General features: G+C 42.6%; 1 protein-coding gene across 1 annotated transcript in view; it reads left to right on the forward strand.

Annotated features, from left to right (window-relative positions):
* The window catches only part of HPGDS (hematopoietic prostaglandin D synthase), a 164316-nt gene extending 154768 nt beyond the window's left edge, over positions 1–9548 (forward strand). The window contains exons 4-6 of the mRNA XM_075337093.1: positions 14–114; positions 4397–4489; positions 9172–9548. Coding sequence (XP_075193208.1) covers positions 14–114; positions 4397–4489; positions 9172–9336 — 359 coding nt within the window. The 3' untranslated portion in view covers positions 9337–9548. The remainder of the gene's footprint in view (positions 1–13; positions 115–4396; positions 4490–9171) is intronic.
* The last annotated feature ends 7671 nt before the right edge of the window (positions 9549–17219 follow it).

Genomic DNA, 17219 nt, shown 5'->3' on the forward strand with positions numbered 1-17219 from the left:
CTTTGTTTTTAAGGTCTGAAAGGAAAGACTGATTTGGATGAACTTCGTGTTGATGCCATATTAGACACCATTGATGACTTTGTATCACTGTATCCATGGAGTGGAGATGAAAAGGTATAAAAATGATTAAACACAAACTAATATTTTGGGTGATATTGGGACATATCACTGGGATTCCTATTCATATTTCTGCACTCCAGGTCCTATGTTTTCGTGTATAGTTGTCACTTGGCCTTGTTTCCACCTCGAAGGAATGGCTTTTTGGAGGCAATTCATCTATGAAGATGACTTCAGGTCAGACTTTTCCGCACAGTAGGTGGGTGCAGCTGGTGTCCACTGGTGGCTACCATTTGATCCAGATGACTTCTTTCGTTTGCAGTACAGAATGAATAAACCGAGGAACTCTTTGTATGGCCAATTCTCCAGTGTCCCAGGAGCTGTCTCTTAACATCACAATGCCAGGCCGCATTGCATGTTTTTCATGCTACTGTGAATAGCCTGCTGGGTCTATATGTATGACCATGGCCTACAAAATATCCGTACATGTCTCCCATTGAGCACATCTGGATATCATTGGTCGACAATTGCAAAGGGAGCTGCCAGAATTGGATCCTGATAATTTGCATGCCCAAGTGTATACAATATGGGAGAGCATTTTTCAGACAACCATGTAATAACCTCATAGATAACATGCCATAGTGTGCAAGTGCATGCATTTAGGCACATGGTGCACAAACTCAATACTAAATAAATCAAGATATTATATTTTTTTTTTTTACATTCACATATCATTAACATATATATCGATGTTATTTCACTACCTTTATTTTTTTATTTATTTATTTGTTTTAACATTTACCGGGAGCTCCTGTGCTTATATTTACTATTCAACTATGGACTGTCATTCTATGATAAGGGTAGGTGCCAATTAATTAGCTGTATAGAACATGGATATTGTTCTCCTACTGACCTCAATTAAGGTCCTGCTATGGCAAGATATTTAAGCAGTATATATACTTTTTTTGGTCAATTTGGACCGGCTGTATAGATTCCATACATGATATTTATATTTTGAGAAATTTCTTTTGGGGTATTACAGTGCCATTGACATATTGAACTATTTGTTACTATTTGGATAACTGCACTTTATATTTGAGAAAATAGATATGAAATAATTCTTTCCACTACTATGCAATATTTAATATCAACATTTTGTAGTGCAATACATATATGGTAAATATTTTTTTTTACAAACACACTATTATAATTTGCCATGGAAATTGGTATTTTTCTTATCTACATATATTATCCTTACAGTGCTATATCTATACGCCTATCTTATGTTATTCAAATGAGTGCACTTTTCTATTTATTGATTTGTACTTCTTATCAATTATTGTTTCCTAATTATGGTATTCAACATTATTTATTGCATCACATCATGTGAGGATATTCATAACACATATTTATGAATGATTAATACAGTGCATTAATCTACATACATAATCTCCACTTTTGTTTGCTCGCCTATTCCGACATGCACCGCACCACTCACAGTTGCGCAGGCACAGTGACATGCACGTTACCGCAGCTTTCGGTAAGTTCCCGATGCTCCGGCTTCAGTAGCTGTGACATGAACTGTACCGCAATCACCGGGGAAACAGTCGGCGCTTGCGATTCAGTCCTGCAAACCCAGAGTTCAGTCCAGGCTGCATTCCGGAGCTCAGGTGAGAGCTCCGGAGTGCACTGCAGGTAACCGCAGCCAGGACTGGTATTACTGGATCATTAACCATTCCGATTCTGCACCGAGCACATACACACGCATAGAGCACATACATGTATACACATATACACACACACAGTGCTGTATACTCACATGTCCCCAGCGATGCGGTCCCCGGCACTGAAGTCCCCAGCGTTGCTCCTGCATCCAGTCCTTGAATATTCAGTGAGTATAATGAGCGGCGGTCAGGAGCGGGTGACAGCATAGCCGGAGACAGCATGACGCCACATACACACAGCGTACAGCCGTATTCACACACAAACACAGACGCGACATACACAGCGTACAGCCATGTACACACACATATACACAGATGCCACCTACACACAGCATACAGCCATATACACACACACAGACGACACGTACACACAGCGTACAGCCATATACATACACACAGCGTACAGCCATATACACATACATGTACACAGATGCCACCTACACACAGCATACAGCCATATACACAGACGACACATACACACAGCCATATACACACATATACACAGACCACACATACAAACAGCATACAGCCATATACGCATACATGTACACAGACCACACATACACACAGTGTACAGCCATATGCACACACATGTACACAGACAACAGGACCTACAGCTCCCAGCATGTCCATGTTATATAACTACAGGACGGAACTACACCGCACAGCATGTCCATGTTATATAACTACAGGAAGAAACTGCACCTCCCAGCATGTCCATGTTATATAACTAGAGAAGGGAACTACACCTCCAAGCATGTCTATGTGATAGAATTACAGAATGGAACTACAACTCCCAGCATGTCCATGTTATATAACTATGGGAGAGAACTACACCTCCCACCATGTCCATGTTAGAGAATTACCCGAGTCAGCCTGCTGCCATGACTAAGGTTAACTAAAGTAACTCCAGAGATTATATATATATATATATATATATATCTCACATATACTGTATATATAATATATATATATATATATATATATATAAAAAATATATATATAATGTACATTTTGGACTTGGTGTGTAATAAACCTTTTGAAATTTGATCCAGAAAAAGTATTTCTCGCAGAAAATGATTGCAGTGACTCGTGTTTTGTTATACAAATGTTTATTGCCTTTGCATGTATTGGAATAAAACAAGAAACAGAGGAGAGAAAAAAGGGCAAAATTGGCCAATCCTTCACACAAGACCAGAAGAGGGTGCCAAAAATTTTGTCTGGCCGAACTAAATATTTGATTGCACACCCTTTGGTATAAATAACTGCAATTAATAACTTCACATAACCATTAATAAACTTGTTACGCCTCTGAAATACATTTTCGACAACTCTTCATTTGCAAACTACTCTATGTCTCTGATATTTGAGGGGTACTTTTTCCCAATAGCAATTTCAAGAGGTCTCCACGGGTGCTCAGTATGATTTAGATCTGGATTAATTGTTGGCCACTTCAGAACTCTTCAGTTCATAGTGACACTGATGCAGCCTGTGCCTGCAGGACAGCTTGACTTTCTGTGGAACTCGATTGGGGCTACTTCTCAATCATTTGGAAGGGGAAAAAATGTATTTGTTACTGCACTGCTGTTGAAGACTTCAGGATAGAAGAGTCCAGGAAACATCAAAAAAATCAAATGTGGGTAATTCTATGAGTGTTCAAGCTATCCAGCTTCTGCCTAACCGCAGTTCAAGCAATGCAATCCCACTTGTAGTAGACACCTTATAAATGATTGCTATTTAAAAAAAAATCTGCCAAGTATGTGCATCAAAGGTCAGAGTTCACCGTATATTTTTTACAATAAGATTTCAAACAAACTACCAATGTCCGTACAAGAAAAACTATGAAACGTTCTTCAAATGCAATTGTACGTTAGGTATCCTATTATAAATAAGTGATGAAAAAAAAATACAATGAGAAAATTAAGGGAAAATGTGATTGTTGGAAATGAACCAGTAATATCAAAACTGGATATATTTGATATGAAGTAGAATACGGAGTGAGCTATAAAAAAAGACGTAAGTTAAAAAGTTTTAAATAGAATATAATATTGTATTGTACAGACATTGATCGTCTGGTTAAAATTTTATTGTTAATGTATAGTAATCTCTGACCGCTGATGTACACACTTGAAGCCTTTTTTAAATGGCAATTTATAAGCAGTCTACTGCCAGTGTGCTTCCATTGCTTGTACTGTGGTTATATCCTAAGGAAGGAAATGTGTGGAATAAACTGTATTTGATACATTGATGTTTCCTGGACTCTTCCATCTTGAAGTCGTCAAGTAGCGCAGAATAAACAACTGCTTGGATTTTGTGTTGCCCTCAGTTTTTTTTTATAAAAATTGAACAGAACCTGTAAGATAGTTTATGGGTTGCTTATCTCCCTGGCTTCTCCTAGCCTGGCTCTGCTTGACAGACATGTCTCTCCCTGTGTGTGGATTCTAGGAGAAATTTGTGACCAAATTTGATCAAGATTTTGCTTACAACTTACATAGACAGAATTTTAATTTTTTTAAACCATAAAATGAAATTCTATTACTTTTCTCAGATGTTTCATTACAACATATCACATTTTATATTTTTTTAATATGGAGAAATACTTTTGAATTCTTTAGGCGATGAAGGAGTACATGGATAAAAATGGTACAGCTGTCCTGTCAGGCTTGGAAAAGGAACTGGGAGATAATAAGTGGTTTACTGGTGATTATGTAAGTATATTTTTATTATCAGTCTAATTCTAAAACACAAATGTGTACAACTGTTTAAAAACTTTTAAAAGTATTAAGAGTATGATGACTTGTGTGAATCTTAAAATCTTAACTGCGAGGACAATTTTAAGAAAATAAAAGACCCCATAAAATTGTCCTTGTTGGCCATAGTGCCAATAGCGCAGCTTACACTTTTACAGAGCAGTTTAAAAATGTAAGCAGAACTCTGCAACAAAATTAGATTTTCCGTGAGCTATACCAACCAATCATAGTTTTGATAAATGATTTCCAAATTTAGCTTATTTGGGATCGTGAGACTTCAGCAATTTTACAAACCAATGTGAACAATCAATCTCTTAAGATATTGCTGAGAAAGTGATATATATTTTTATTAGATCCATCCCCATTGCTGCTGGAGAGGATATGCCTTTTGGTAAGACAATGAACATTATCTGCTGGGTAGTAGGAATGATCGGACCCATGGATGTTAGGGTTCAGACAAACTTTAGTTAAGTCAATGGGGACCCGAACTTTGATGCTGTAAAATGGTCGTGGATAGGTCTGGACAATTTTTCCTGCAAACAAATGTGGACGGAGAAAAAAAATAAATTAAAAAAAAAAAATAGGGTGTGGTTCCCCTATTTTTTTTTATAACAAGCCAGGTAAAACTGGGGCTTATATCCGGTTGGGAAGGCCAATGGTTATTTGGCTCTTATGAGCCTAAAACTAGCAGCTCAAAGCCGCCCCAGAAGTGGCACATGCACTAGGTGCACCAGTTCTGGCGCTTTGTCAGGATTTTCGAAATTGCACTGGTAATTAACTGATAATACCAGCCCCCAGCTATCTGCTTTATGTTTGCTGGTTCTCAGAAATTGGGTAGATCCCACGTGTTTTGTTTGTTTTCTCCAAGCAGCGTCCATGCATTTCCCCATGCCAAAAAGCTTGATGACTGGCTGCACTGCAGCCCTTCAACATACTTTATTTATCATTCAGACTCAAACACTGATTTCTGTGAAAAGTCTGTGTTTTCATTCGAGCACAATATGAACCCCAAATCTTACAGTTAGAGTTCGATAATCTCTACTGGTTAGCAATAAGGCTAGGGCCATATGGCAACTTTGAAAGCAACACATGTTGCTCAGCCAAAGATTATTCTGTGTTGTTGCTACATCACAATTCAATACAATGTAATGGTGGTACACTGCGGCCCCCTAGAGTACTGAGACTGGGACATGAAAGTTGCAGAAAATCCAATAGAGTAGTCCAATTTTTTGCGACTTGCTTGTCACGGTTGCAGTGTGAATCCATTCAATGCGATCTTTGGCCGAAGTCACTATGTAGTCCTAGCATAACACGTAAATGTCACTAGAGGCAGCATTTACAGTTAAACTGGTTCTCTTATCTTATTTTAGGAATACAATACCATTACACAGTACATAGAAAGGGGCACAGTTATAAAGTTCTTGGAACAGGAACATATTTTTTTTTTTTTAACATATCCAATTGTGGAACTTTAATATAATGAGATGTAGTGATTATAATGTTCTTTGTCATTTCATACATTAGTTTTAAAGGGGTGTCTGAGTCTCACTGACAGTCTAAATGAATTGGGGCCAAAGGGCAAAATACATTGAAAACTGCCTAGTAGCAACAAAGCATGTGATAACAGAAATAAAAAAACAAAACAAACGAAATGCAGAAAAAAAGGTATCTCAAGTGAAGACAGTAAAATATCACCCTCCTAAAAAATCCAGCCATGAAGTCACATAATGCATTCCATCAATTTTGTTTTGAAGGATTTTTTCAGTCTAAATCCAGAAGTCTGCTGTCATAGTATGTGACTGCAGACTCTTAAATCCTCACATCGCATGCACTGTGAGGATTCACAGGTGTCAGAGTTGGGAACGGCAGTCGCATTACTGAGTATGCGATATGCATACTGCCGGCCAGAATATGACTACAAGCAGAGCTGCCACTAGGAATTTCAGGGCCCCATACTGGCAAAAGTTCGGGGCCCCTTGACGCTCCGCCACAGCTCCGCGAATCTTCCACAGTCCCACTGCAACTCTTGGAAAAACTTCACTTCTGCCCAACACCTCACCAATCACACATTAACCCTTTACAGTGAACACCGTATCACACACACAGCCATCAGATTTGGTCTTGGCCAAAAGATTTTTTTAAGCCTGCCTCCAAGACAAGGTAGACTCTTTTGGCAGGGTCCTACTCTAACTTTTTTTTTTTTTTTTTTTAAATCAAACTTCTTTGGTATATATTTATTTTTGGTATATCTATTTTTTTTTTTTAAGTGAATGTGTCCTATACAGTTTTTAAACTAATTGAAACCAAATTGTAATAATACTGACTTGTGGATTTAGACCTAACAACCCCTTCAAAGGGAATCTGTCACCAGGTTTTTAAAACCTAATCTGAGCGCAGCATAACACAGGGGAAGAGATCCTGATTTCAGCGATTGTCACTTATTTGGCTGCTTAGTGTAGTTTTGATAACATCACTGGTTAATCAGCAGGATATTATCATTACAGGGCTACTGGTCATGCTGCAGGTAGTCCAGCATATTCATGAGGTCTGTATAATTGCTAGATCTGCAGCAGAGAAAACATTGATTTTATCACAATGAAAGCAAACAGCCCAGTAAGTGTCACATCGCTGGAATCAGGGTATCTGTCTCTACATTATGCTGCTCTCAGATGGGGGAGCAAAAACCTGCTGACAGATTCACTTTAAGGCTCTTGCAGCAGATAGATAGAATCATAGATAGATGGCTAGATAGATAGATGGATATGTGGCGCCCCTGTGGCTTCAGTCACCACAGGCTACTGCACCTCACTTAAGGTGCAGTACTCATCTTGGATCCAGAGGAGGTCGGTACCAGTTCCACAACACAAACTCATACACACAACCAGGTTGCCCTCCCCATTGGGGACCGGGCTAGGGTCGGGTCGTAAGGTAATCACCAACCATGGGGGGCAGCCATTCACTAGTGACAGGGAACCGGAAGAGAAGCAGCCACCAGAGGGAGTTAGGAGTTTACACAACAGTTAGAGTGTTCTCCAGCAGGAGAGAACAGGAGCGGGACCGATGCGGTTCTGGGTGCAGAGCATTAGGGTGGAACAGACTTCACGTATCACCAGAATCTGCAGGACAGGGGGATTGCATGTCCCTCTGACCACCACGAGATCCCGGAGCACAGTGCCACATAGGGTCTGGAGTCGTGATTACAGTCAAGCCCCACAGCGGCCCCGCGTCACCAACACACGGGACAGGAGCTAACACTACACAAACCGGGGTCCCCAATCAGCTTCAGGCCACGGGGATTCATCTTTAAAGGCACAACAAGGAAGGGCCCATCGACCACCGTACCGGTTCTAACCGCCAACGGATTTGGGATCGGCTGGGGCCCATCACGGCTGGAACCACAGCAGCTGATTCAGCCTTTTGATTGCAGTCGCCCCACGCTTCGGCGCCAATGGCCACTACTCTTATCATCCTCCCCGGGGCCTCGCTCCACCTGTGGGGAGCAGAACCATCCTTGCTGCAACACCATCCGCCCCGAAGGACAGCGACAGCAGCGGCGGCTAATCCCAGGCCATGTACCACAGGTGACGTCACAAGACTATCATCCTCATCATTTCCCCACCATCATCCAAATCCCCTTTTACTGTACACCTTGGGGCCACGAAGCCGGTCAGGGCCACCTGTGAGATCCCTGACCTGACATCACCGGCCCGGCGACGAGTAACATTTAACCCCTGCCCCGTGGGTGCTACAGATAGGAGATAGACAGAATCATAGCTAGATAGAGGAATAGAGATATAGACAGGAATGGATAGATAGATAGATAGTGGGGGATCACAGCAGGTGGGGGGTGATCACAGCAGGTGGGGGGTGATCACAGCAGGTGGGGGGGTGATCACAGCAGGTGGGGGGGTGATCACAGCAGGTGGGGGGTCTCGCAGCAGGTGGGGGGGTCTCACAGCGGGTGGGGGGGTCTCACAGCGGGTGGGGAGGGTCTGAGCAGTCATGGGTCCTTAAGTACCAGGGAGCCATGACGTATCCAGTACGTCATAGGTCGCTAAGGGGTTAACACGTTTTCAGGCTATAGGGGCCCGGGCCCGCTCCTGCTTGGGGCACTTGTGCGACTGCAGGTGCTGCACCGCGATATGTCTGCCAGTGCAACGTCCCCTCCCCCTGCCCATGGGGCCCGGTGAGCAGAGGAATGAAATGGGAGGAGCCCGGGCTGTCAGCCGGGCCCGATACAGGAGTCACACTAGTAATGCCCTGATGGCGGCCCTGACTACAGGGGTGCACCCTCACGCAATGAAAATACAGTGCATAGCGCAGACTTATTAATTGTCAAATCGCACGCAGTCAGAGTAACTGCAGACTTCTGAATTTAAACCTGACAACCCCCTTATGAGACCAGAATAAAAGGAAAAAGAAATTTAAAAAAGGGGAATGTTACAAAATGCAATTTTTACCTGAAAGGTAACTTCTTTCAGACTGTAGCAGAAATTTTAGCTATATATCAAGCGATAGAATGACTTTCTATAAAGTATATACATATTTGGTATATTCTACATGAGTGATCAACCGTTATATGTAGGTTACAATAAATAACTAAAATATCTCTAATTCTCAGAATTTATGTTTCTCATCAGGTAACATGGGCTGACCTGTATTGGGACACCTGCAGCGATAGCATTGAATATTATCATTCTGGAGTTTTCAAGGATTACCCAAATCTTCTCTCTTTGAAGAAAAGGGTAAAGGAGCTACCGGAGATTGCCGCATGGATAAAGAGAAGACCACAGACACCATATTAATGAAATCACACTGAATGTTAAGATTTAGCCAGTGTTGCTAAAGGCCAGATATTATAGTAATCTTTAATTTTATGTAGCTGCTTTTCATATTACAAATGTTTTACCCAAAGTAATTTTGACATTGTTTTCTGCATTACTACCTTGGTACAATGTCAATCACATATTGCAAAATAAACCTGATGGGTTCAGACTGTGAATGTGATGTGTGGTTATCCAAAATACTTCATTAACGTATCAGTCTCATATTATGGTGGAAACAGTACCGCGACTTTGCTAGCAATAAACGTTGTGCTGCAAAGATTGCTAAGTGTTGCTGCTACATCATAATGTAAGCGAATGGTGGTCACACTGTGATCCCCGAGAGTACTGTGAACACATCAAGCAAGTCACAAAGTTGAATTATGTTGGACTTTTTGCAACTTGTTTGTTGCAGTGCAACCCCATTGACTTATGTTGCAGTGTAGTAGCAAGACTAATCACTATTTGGCTATGCGACCGGTGTTGCTACGAACACCACTGTGTAGTTCTAGCCTTATTACGCCACTGTTCATTTATCATTGATCTGAGAATTTTGGGAGGCAAAATTAAAAGCCGCAACATAGACTAGATGGCTGTTAGGTGAATGTTCATTTCGCGGACCGCTGTCACTCCCGACTTCCATTCACGGGAAAACGTGATTGCTTGAACCTGTATTTTTTATCCTAGGGGAGTACAAAAGTATTGGCTATTTAAATTCAACAATCTAGATCTTCCTGTTCCTCAAGATCATGTTGAGAGGGATTAAGAAGGCCCCCATTAGACTTTCACACAATCCTGGTCAACTTTAATCTAATGTGTATGGGGCCTTAAAATTGCATAGTTCAATAAAGGTTGAGACTAGTGACTAACCTCTTTCCTATAAAATGCATCACCATTTTCTGAGAACTATACAGCCTAGCTATCATGTTACGTACCAAGCAAAAGGGAAGGATAAACGCTGTCTAGGGAAGGGGGAGATGGTTACCGATGACCAAACCTACCACTGGCCCCTGGCTTCGCTCACAAACCTAGATAGGTCTCCTGCTTGGTGCATAGGTGCGGAACCTGACACTCACTAACCCTGAGCTGGGCCATAGGTAGGGAATGAATGATGCGCGCTTAGTCAACCTCACGAAGCACTAAAGAACAGACAGGGAATACACACAGGGTAAGTATACAAATAACTTGTCTCCAGATGACTCAGTGAGAGGAACTGCAACAACAACAAAAAAAAAAAAAAAGATTCTCCAAATGAATAAAAGCATATTTGCTTGCACTCAAGACCTGTAAAGGATATTTAAACCTATCACCAGCAAAGAGCAAGGGGGAATGAGAGTATTTAAAGACACAAAGGGAAGTGATGATCAACAGCTGAAAGGTGAGGAAATCCATAGTGTCCTAAAGAGAGAGAGATTGTCCCCAAGCAAGGAAAAAGTGAAAGTAAGAAAGCAGCTTGTGTAGCCAAACTGATTTTCCACAGCTAGACATCCCAGGACTGTCTAGCACACGTCATGCACCACATATAGCAATATGATTGAATTTTGTCCTTCAATTATTAGAATTTGCATTGCATCACAATTTTACTTTTAATTGCTCCTTCTACCTACAGTACCAAAGGGACAGCTATGGGGACTGCCTGCGCTGCATCGTATGCCAATCTGGTCCTGGGGCAGTGGCAGATATTTATGATAACTCTTCATTACCAATGGAGTGTGTCTTTTTTTTGAACACTTGTAAGATTACATGTTTCTTATCTGGCAAAGTTCTCCTTGTAAACTTGTCTTATTTCAACCAACTAAACCATAATGAACGTAATATTCATCTTACATTCAAGTATGATGTGAATCAGATTGACTTCTGTGTGAGATCAGTATAATCAGTTGCAAACTGACATGTATAGAAAAGAAACGTCAAACTCATTTCTCCATGCCAGTCCTCTCACCCTCCACAGATGTTCAGGAGAATATCAATAGGACAATTTCTTTGCATCGGACAGGTCTGCTCTTGTGACAATGATTTGAGAAGCAAGCAAGAGAAGGAAGAGATTCAGGGACTGTGGTTAATAAAAAAAAAAAAAAAAAAAAAAATAACTTGGGGAAAAAAAATTGGCCGTATTTTTCGGACTATAAGACGCACCGGACCATAACACGTACCCTGGTTTTAGAGGAGGAAAATAGGAAAATAAAATTTTAAGCAAAAAATGTGGTCATGACACACTTATGGGGCAAGGATCTGCTGCTGACACTGTTATGGGGGTAATGTCCCCAAATTCTCTACTAAGGTACCCCATCCTGGCAATGATCCTCCTGCCTTGTATATGATCCCCATCCTGGTATATATGTACCCCATCCTGGTATATACCCTTATCCTGCTATATACTGGCATCCTGATATATACTGCCATCCTGAAATATGCCCTCATCCTGCTATATGGCCCTATCGTGCTATATGGAATGTATCCTGTGTCACACAAAAAAAACCCCAAACGTTTATACTCCCTTTTCCTCGCTCCATGGAGCATTGCTTCTCCCCCTGTCCGTGGTGGCAGCAGCGCCGCTGATCTGTGTGGAGCCGTCACCTTTGTCTGCAGCATCGCTCCTCTTCCTGTCTGTCAGCTGACCTGCGTGGCGACTAGCGGCGCGCAAAGGGATGATGTCATCACTGTGCTCACCGCTCTCTACACAGATCAGCTGGCCGACAGGCAGGATGAGATCGCGATGCTGCAGGGAAGTGACCGGTGAGTATACCGTAATATTCACTGCACCCCACGTTGATGATGATGCGCGGGGGGCAGTGAATACAGCCGCACATGATCACTCCAGGCTGTAGATGCCAGGGGTGATCATGCGGGCCGGCTGTTAATTATGCGTGCACCCCCCACCCACCTGTCTGCGCTGGCTTCAGCGCTGAGGGATGATGGACGGGAGGACAGGCGTGCATATGTACTGAGCGGGCCCACGTGGTCACGGCAGGCGCTGCTACAGCCTGCTTGTGCTCCCGATGACCCGCTCCACCGCAGCACCCTCATTCCCCGCAGCCACATTCAGACTATACGACGCACCCCCCTCTTTCCCCCTTACATTTGGGGAAAAAAAGTGTGTCTTATAGTCTGAAAAATACGGTAATTGCCACCAACTTTTGTACTAGGCTGAAATACACTGTGCGGTTTCTCACAGTTCACACTATATTTTGGGGTACTCACTTTGCTGTGATGCGAGGTAGCACAGTAATACACAGTTCATTAAACATCCAAACGGTTTATTACCACCACATAAACCGCAGTCCAACACCATAAAAGCCTCTTCTGGCTTTATAGGCAAAATAAACAAATCACGGATTACAGTCAGTTACATTCACGGTTTTCCCAGACAAGTTTTGGATACAGTCTTCCAATATCCCACTGACCCCGATCAGCACATACACTGTTTTCCAGTCCATTATAGTGTGGGCTCAGTCACAGTGATCACACTGACCCCAGTCAGGATTAGTCCAGGGACTCAAAGTCCGTTATCCTTAGGAGATTTAGCAGACTCCTCACACACTGACTCCTGTCTGTGTACTGAACACTATTACATTTTCGACAACTCCATTAACTGACCCTATTATCAAACAATACATCTCACCTCAAGAGAGTAATACCGCTAACCACTGATATAACCTTAAGGATATCTTCGTATTTAAGCATTAGCAATATATCCCTGAAAATTTATTTTATGTGATTAGGAACCCAAAATGGGGAGCACACCCTGTGGGAAAAGTGTAGCCTGCCCAAACATCGACAGATCTACTAGCTTCTTGAACTCACCTGCCTCAAAAATATTTACAATAGGGCACAGTATCACCTGCTCGACGCATGCAGTAGTGTATTACTCTACTTGGCCCAGCCTTTTAATCTATGTGGCACGTCCCACAAGAGAGTTCAAGGTATGCGTTCGTGAACATGTCTGTGACATTGCAGCATCCCAAAAAGAGGAAGCTATGGATGTGTTGAAAACCATCCCAAGACATTTTAAGAAATTCAATAATTTGTGATTCTTCCCTCTAACGCAGGGGTCTCAAACTTGACATATGGGCTGCACATAGAAAAAAAATTATTTGGAGGGCCACATTCTTTGCAGGACAAAGTGACATTTTTAGTGATACCATTTTTTTTTTTCTTTAGACCATTGGATCATTTTTTTCAAACATTGTTCGCGTCTTTATTATAACAAATGTGCCCTTTTTAGTTTCAGTTTATATATAATAAAGCATTTTTAAATGGTAAAAGTATGCTTTATTTAGAATTTTTTTTTTTACATCTTATCCCCTTCTTGTGAGTAACTTCATTTTACAATTAGCACGATATAGTAATTTTGGCCAACATCTTGTATTAATGTTCCCATCCTGGTCCTCCTCTTGTAGTAATGTGCCCATATTGTCCTCTTCTACTAAAATTCTCATCTTGTCCACTGTACTAATGTCCCTATCCTTGTCTTCTGTAGTAATGCACCCATGCTGGTCCTCTTTGTGTAGCAATGAGCTATCTTGTAGTAATGTCCCATATTATGGTGTTGTACACACACACACACACACACACACACACACACACACACACACACAATTCTTCTCACCTGTCCTCCATTCCCTCGGTGTCCTCATTTCTCCTTGCAGCCATCAGACCCTGTTGATTTGTGGCACTGCGCAGAGACGAGCTCTCTGTGCAGCTGAAACAATGGTAGCCACTGACCAATCAGAGGCCAGCAGCAGATGTCATATACCAAAGTCAGCTGCTGGCCTCTGATTGGCTGGCGGCTCTCATTGGTATAGCTGTACAGAGAGCTAGGTGCCGCAAATCATTCAACTGAAGTAAAGTGTTGATGGCGTGTGCCACAAGATGCAGCTTCATGGGTGCCTGTGGCCCATGGGTTGCGTGTTTGAGACCCCTGCTCTAACATATAAAAGGTATTGATCAGATTATTGAAAACATTTGTGGAGGTAATTTAATAAAATTATCCCAGTGTGAGAGCAAATGGATTTGGACCTTGTACACTGTATATCTGAAAGGATTAAATTAAAACCTTACATTTGAACTATTTCTCCATTCTAATTATTAATAGATACTTTTTTTCTCTTATTAAAATCCGTATTTATTTTTTTGATTGCCAGTATGTGTAATTTTTAGCTTCCCTTTTATACTATAGATATTTTTAGTTGTTTTTTGCTTTGTGCTTACTTTTTTGGACCAGTTTTTATTAAACGTGTTCATTAAATATATTTAGAAGTTAGTGAACCCATAAAAGTTCGGTTTGGTGGGTGCAGTTGGATTTTTGAAGAAGTAGACCTACCGGTAATAAGGTTTCTAGGAGTCCATCACGATAGCACCACAGAAGGGTTGCCCCTATCCTCTGTAGGGACAGGAAACACACAAGAGGTTAAAAAGCCCCTCTCTCCCCCTCTGCCCCAGTGCTTTTTCAAGGATCACACCAAGATGGATGCAACTCCAACTCCAACACACGTTAATGTCACATATGTATACAGGGAGTGAAACTAAGGGTGCTGTCATGATGGACTCCTGGAAACATCATTACAGGTAGGTCTAATGCCTACTTTCCAGGTTGTCCCTCACGACAGCACCACAGGAGAATACCAAATAAGACACCTTAGGGAGGGACCACTGCCTGTGTAGGACTTTACGTCCAAAAGAGATTTCCTGGGCTGAAAGGATGTCCAATTTATAATGCCTGCAGAAGGTGTTGGGCCCTGACCATTTGGTTGGCTGCAGAAATTTGTTTCAAGAAGCCCCGGCTCTAGCTTCCCATGACGTGGAAAGAGCTCTAGTAGAGTGGGCTCGAAGAACCCCCGGGACTTCTAACCCTTCTGAGGAGAAGGCTTAAGGGGGCTTTACACGCTACGACATAGCTAATGCGAACTCGTTGGGGGTCACGGAATTGGTGACAAACATCCGGCCGCATTAGTGATGCCGTTGTGTGTGACACCTATGAGCGATTTTGCATCATTGCAAAAACGTGCAAAATCGCTCATCGGTGACATGGGGGTCCATTCTCAAAAATCGTTACTGCAGCAGTAACTAGGTTGCTCCTCGTTCCTGCGGCAGCACACATCGCTCCGTGTGATGCCGCAGGAACGAGGAACCTCTCCTTACCTGCTTCCCGGCCGCTATGCGGACGGAAGGAGGTGGGCGGGATGTTACGTCCCGCTCATCTCCGCCCCTCCGCTTCGATTGGGCGGCGGTTCAGTGATGCAGCTGTGACGCTGAACGAACCGCCCCCTTAGAAAGGAGGCGGTTCGCCGGTCACAGCAACGTCGCCGGACAGGTAAGTAGTGTGACAGGTCCACGCGTTGTTGTGTGGCATGGGCAGCGATTTGCCCATGTCGCACAACAGATGGGGTCGGGTACCCACGCTAGCGATATCGGTACAGATATCGCAGCATGTAAAATGGCCTTAACCCAATCAAAGACTTAAGACATCTTCTTGCCTTCTTGCCCTTATTTTTGTCCTCAGAACTGAACAAAGAATGAGAAGTTTACTCTCTAGTCCCGGGTTGCCTTCAAATAGGCTAAAAGTACTCTTTAGACATCCAGCGAATGAAGTTCCTGTTCTTTTGGATTCTTCGGCTGGGCACAATAGGAAGGAAGTACCACTTCTTGGTTCAGAGTTTCCAAAGATATCACCTTCGGGGAGAAGGTCGAATCAAGCTTGAGAATGACACAGTCATCACTGATACGTAAATATGGCTCCTGAATGGACAAAGCCTGTAACTCTCCGACTCTCTTTGCATGTAATTGCCACCAAGAATAATGTCTTGAATGAAAGTTCTTTAAGTGAAAGACCACTGTCAATGGAATAAAGAGGTCCGCAGAGAAATCGAAGGACCAGATTAAGGTCCCATGGAGGCGAAATCTCTCTTAAAGTGGGCCTAATTGCTGGGCACCTTTCAGGAATCATGCAATCCATGGATCAAGTGCCAATTGGTAATCCAGGAACACATGGAGGGCAGCTATCTGTACTTTCAAAGTACTAGGTTTGAGGTTTTTATTAAAACCAGACTGGAGAAAATTGAGAATTTTTGCTATTTCCAAAACAGCGACCGTGTCCGCATCTCCCACAATGAAACAATAGGTCTTCCATATTTTCTGATAGATCGCCTTCGTGACTTGTTTCCTGCTGGAGATAATGGAAACTACCTGATCTGAGAGACCTCTGGACCTTAAGATCTCAGCAAGTCTTCCTGAAGTGGTAGCATCAGCGGTGGTTCCAGTGCCAGAACTCTGAGAAGCGCAAACCAGCTTCTTTTTGGCCAATAGGAAAGGACAGTGATAACCGTAGCTGTCCTCTTAATCTTCCGTAACACTCGCAGAATCAACAGGAATGGGGGAAAAGTGTAGCTGAGAACTTCGTCCCATCGCTGAGACAGGGTATCCACTGCCACCAGAATGTCGTTTGGATTGAGGGAATAAAGTATCTAAACCTTCGCATTTTGCCTGGAGGCAAAAAGATCCACTGATGGCTGACCCCATCTGTGAACAAGACTCTGGAACACTAGCTCGTTGAGGCTCCACTCTGTCGCTCTCATCTGATGCCGGCTGAGATAATCTGCTTCTTTGTTGTTCGCTCCTCTGAGGTAAACCGCTGAGACAGACTGCACAGTCTTCTCGAACAGAAAAAAAATGTTGTCCGCCAACTTTTGTAGTGGAAGATGTCTGGTTCCTCCCTGGTGACAGAGAAAGGACACGGTGGTGATGTTGTCCGAAAACAGCTTGACGTGTTCGCCAGTCAGCAGCTTCCTGGATCGTCTGTTTCCAGAACTGCTCGTAGTTCTCGGTAATCTGAACTCTTTGTTCGTACTGAAAAAAGCCAAGAATCC

Source organism: Anomaloglossus baeobatrachus, chromosome 1 (assembly GCF_048569485.1).
Source record: "Anomaloglossus baeobatrachus isolate aAnoBae1 chromosome 1, aAnoBae1.hap1, whole genome shotgun sequence".
Taxonomy (NCBI): domain Eukaryota; kingdom Metazoa; phylum Chordata; class Amphibia; order Anura; family Aromobatidae; genus Anomaloglossus; species Anomaloglossus baeobatrachus.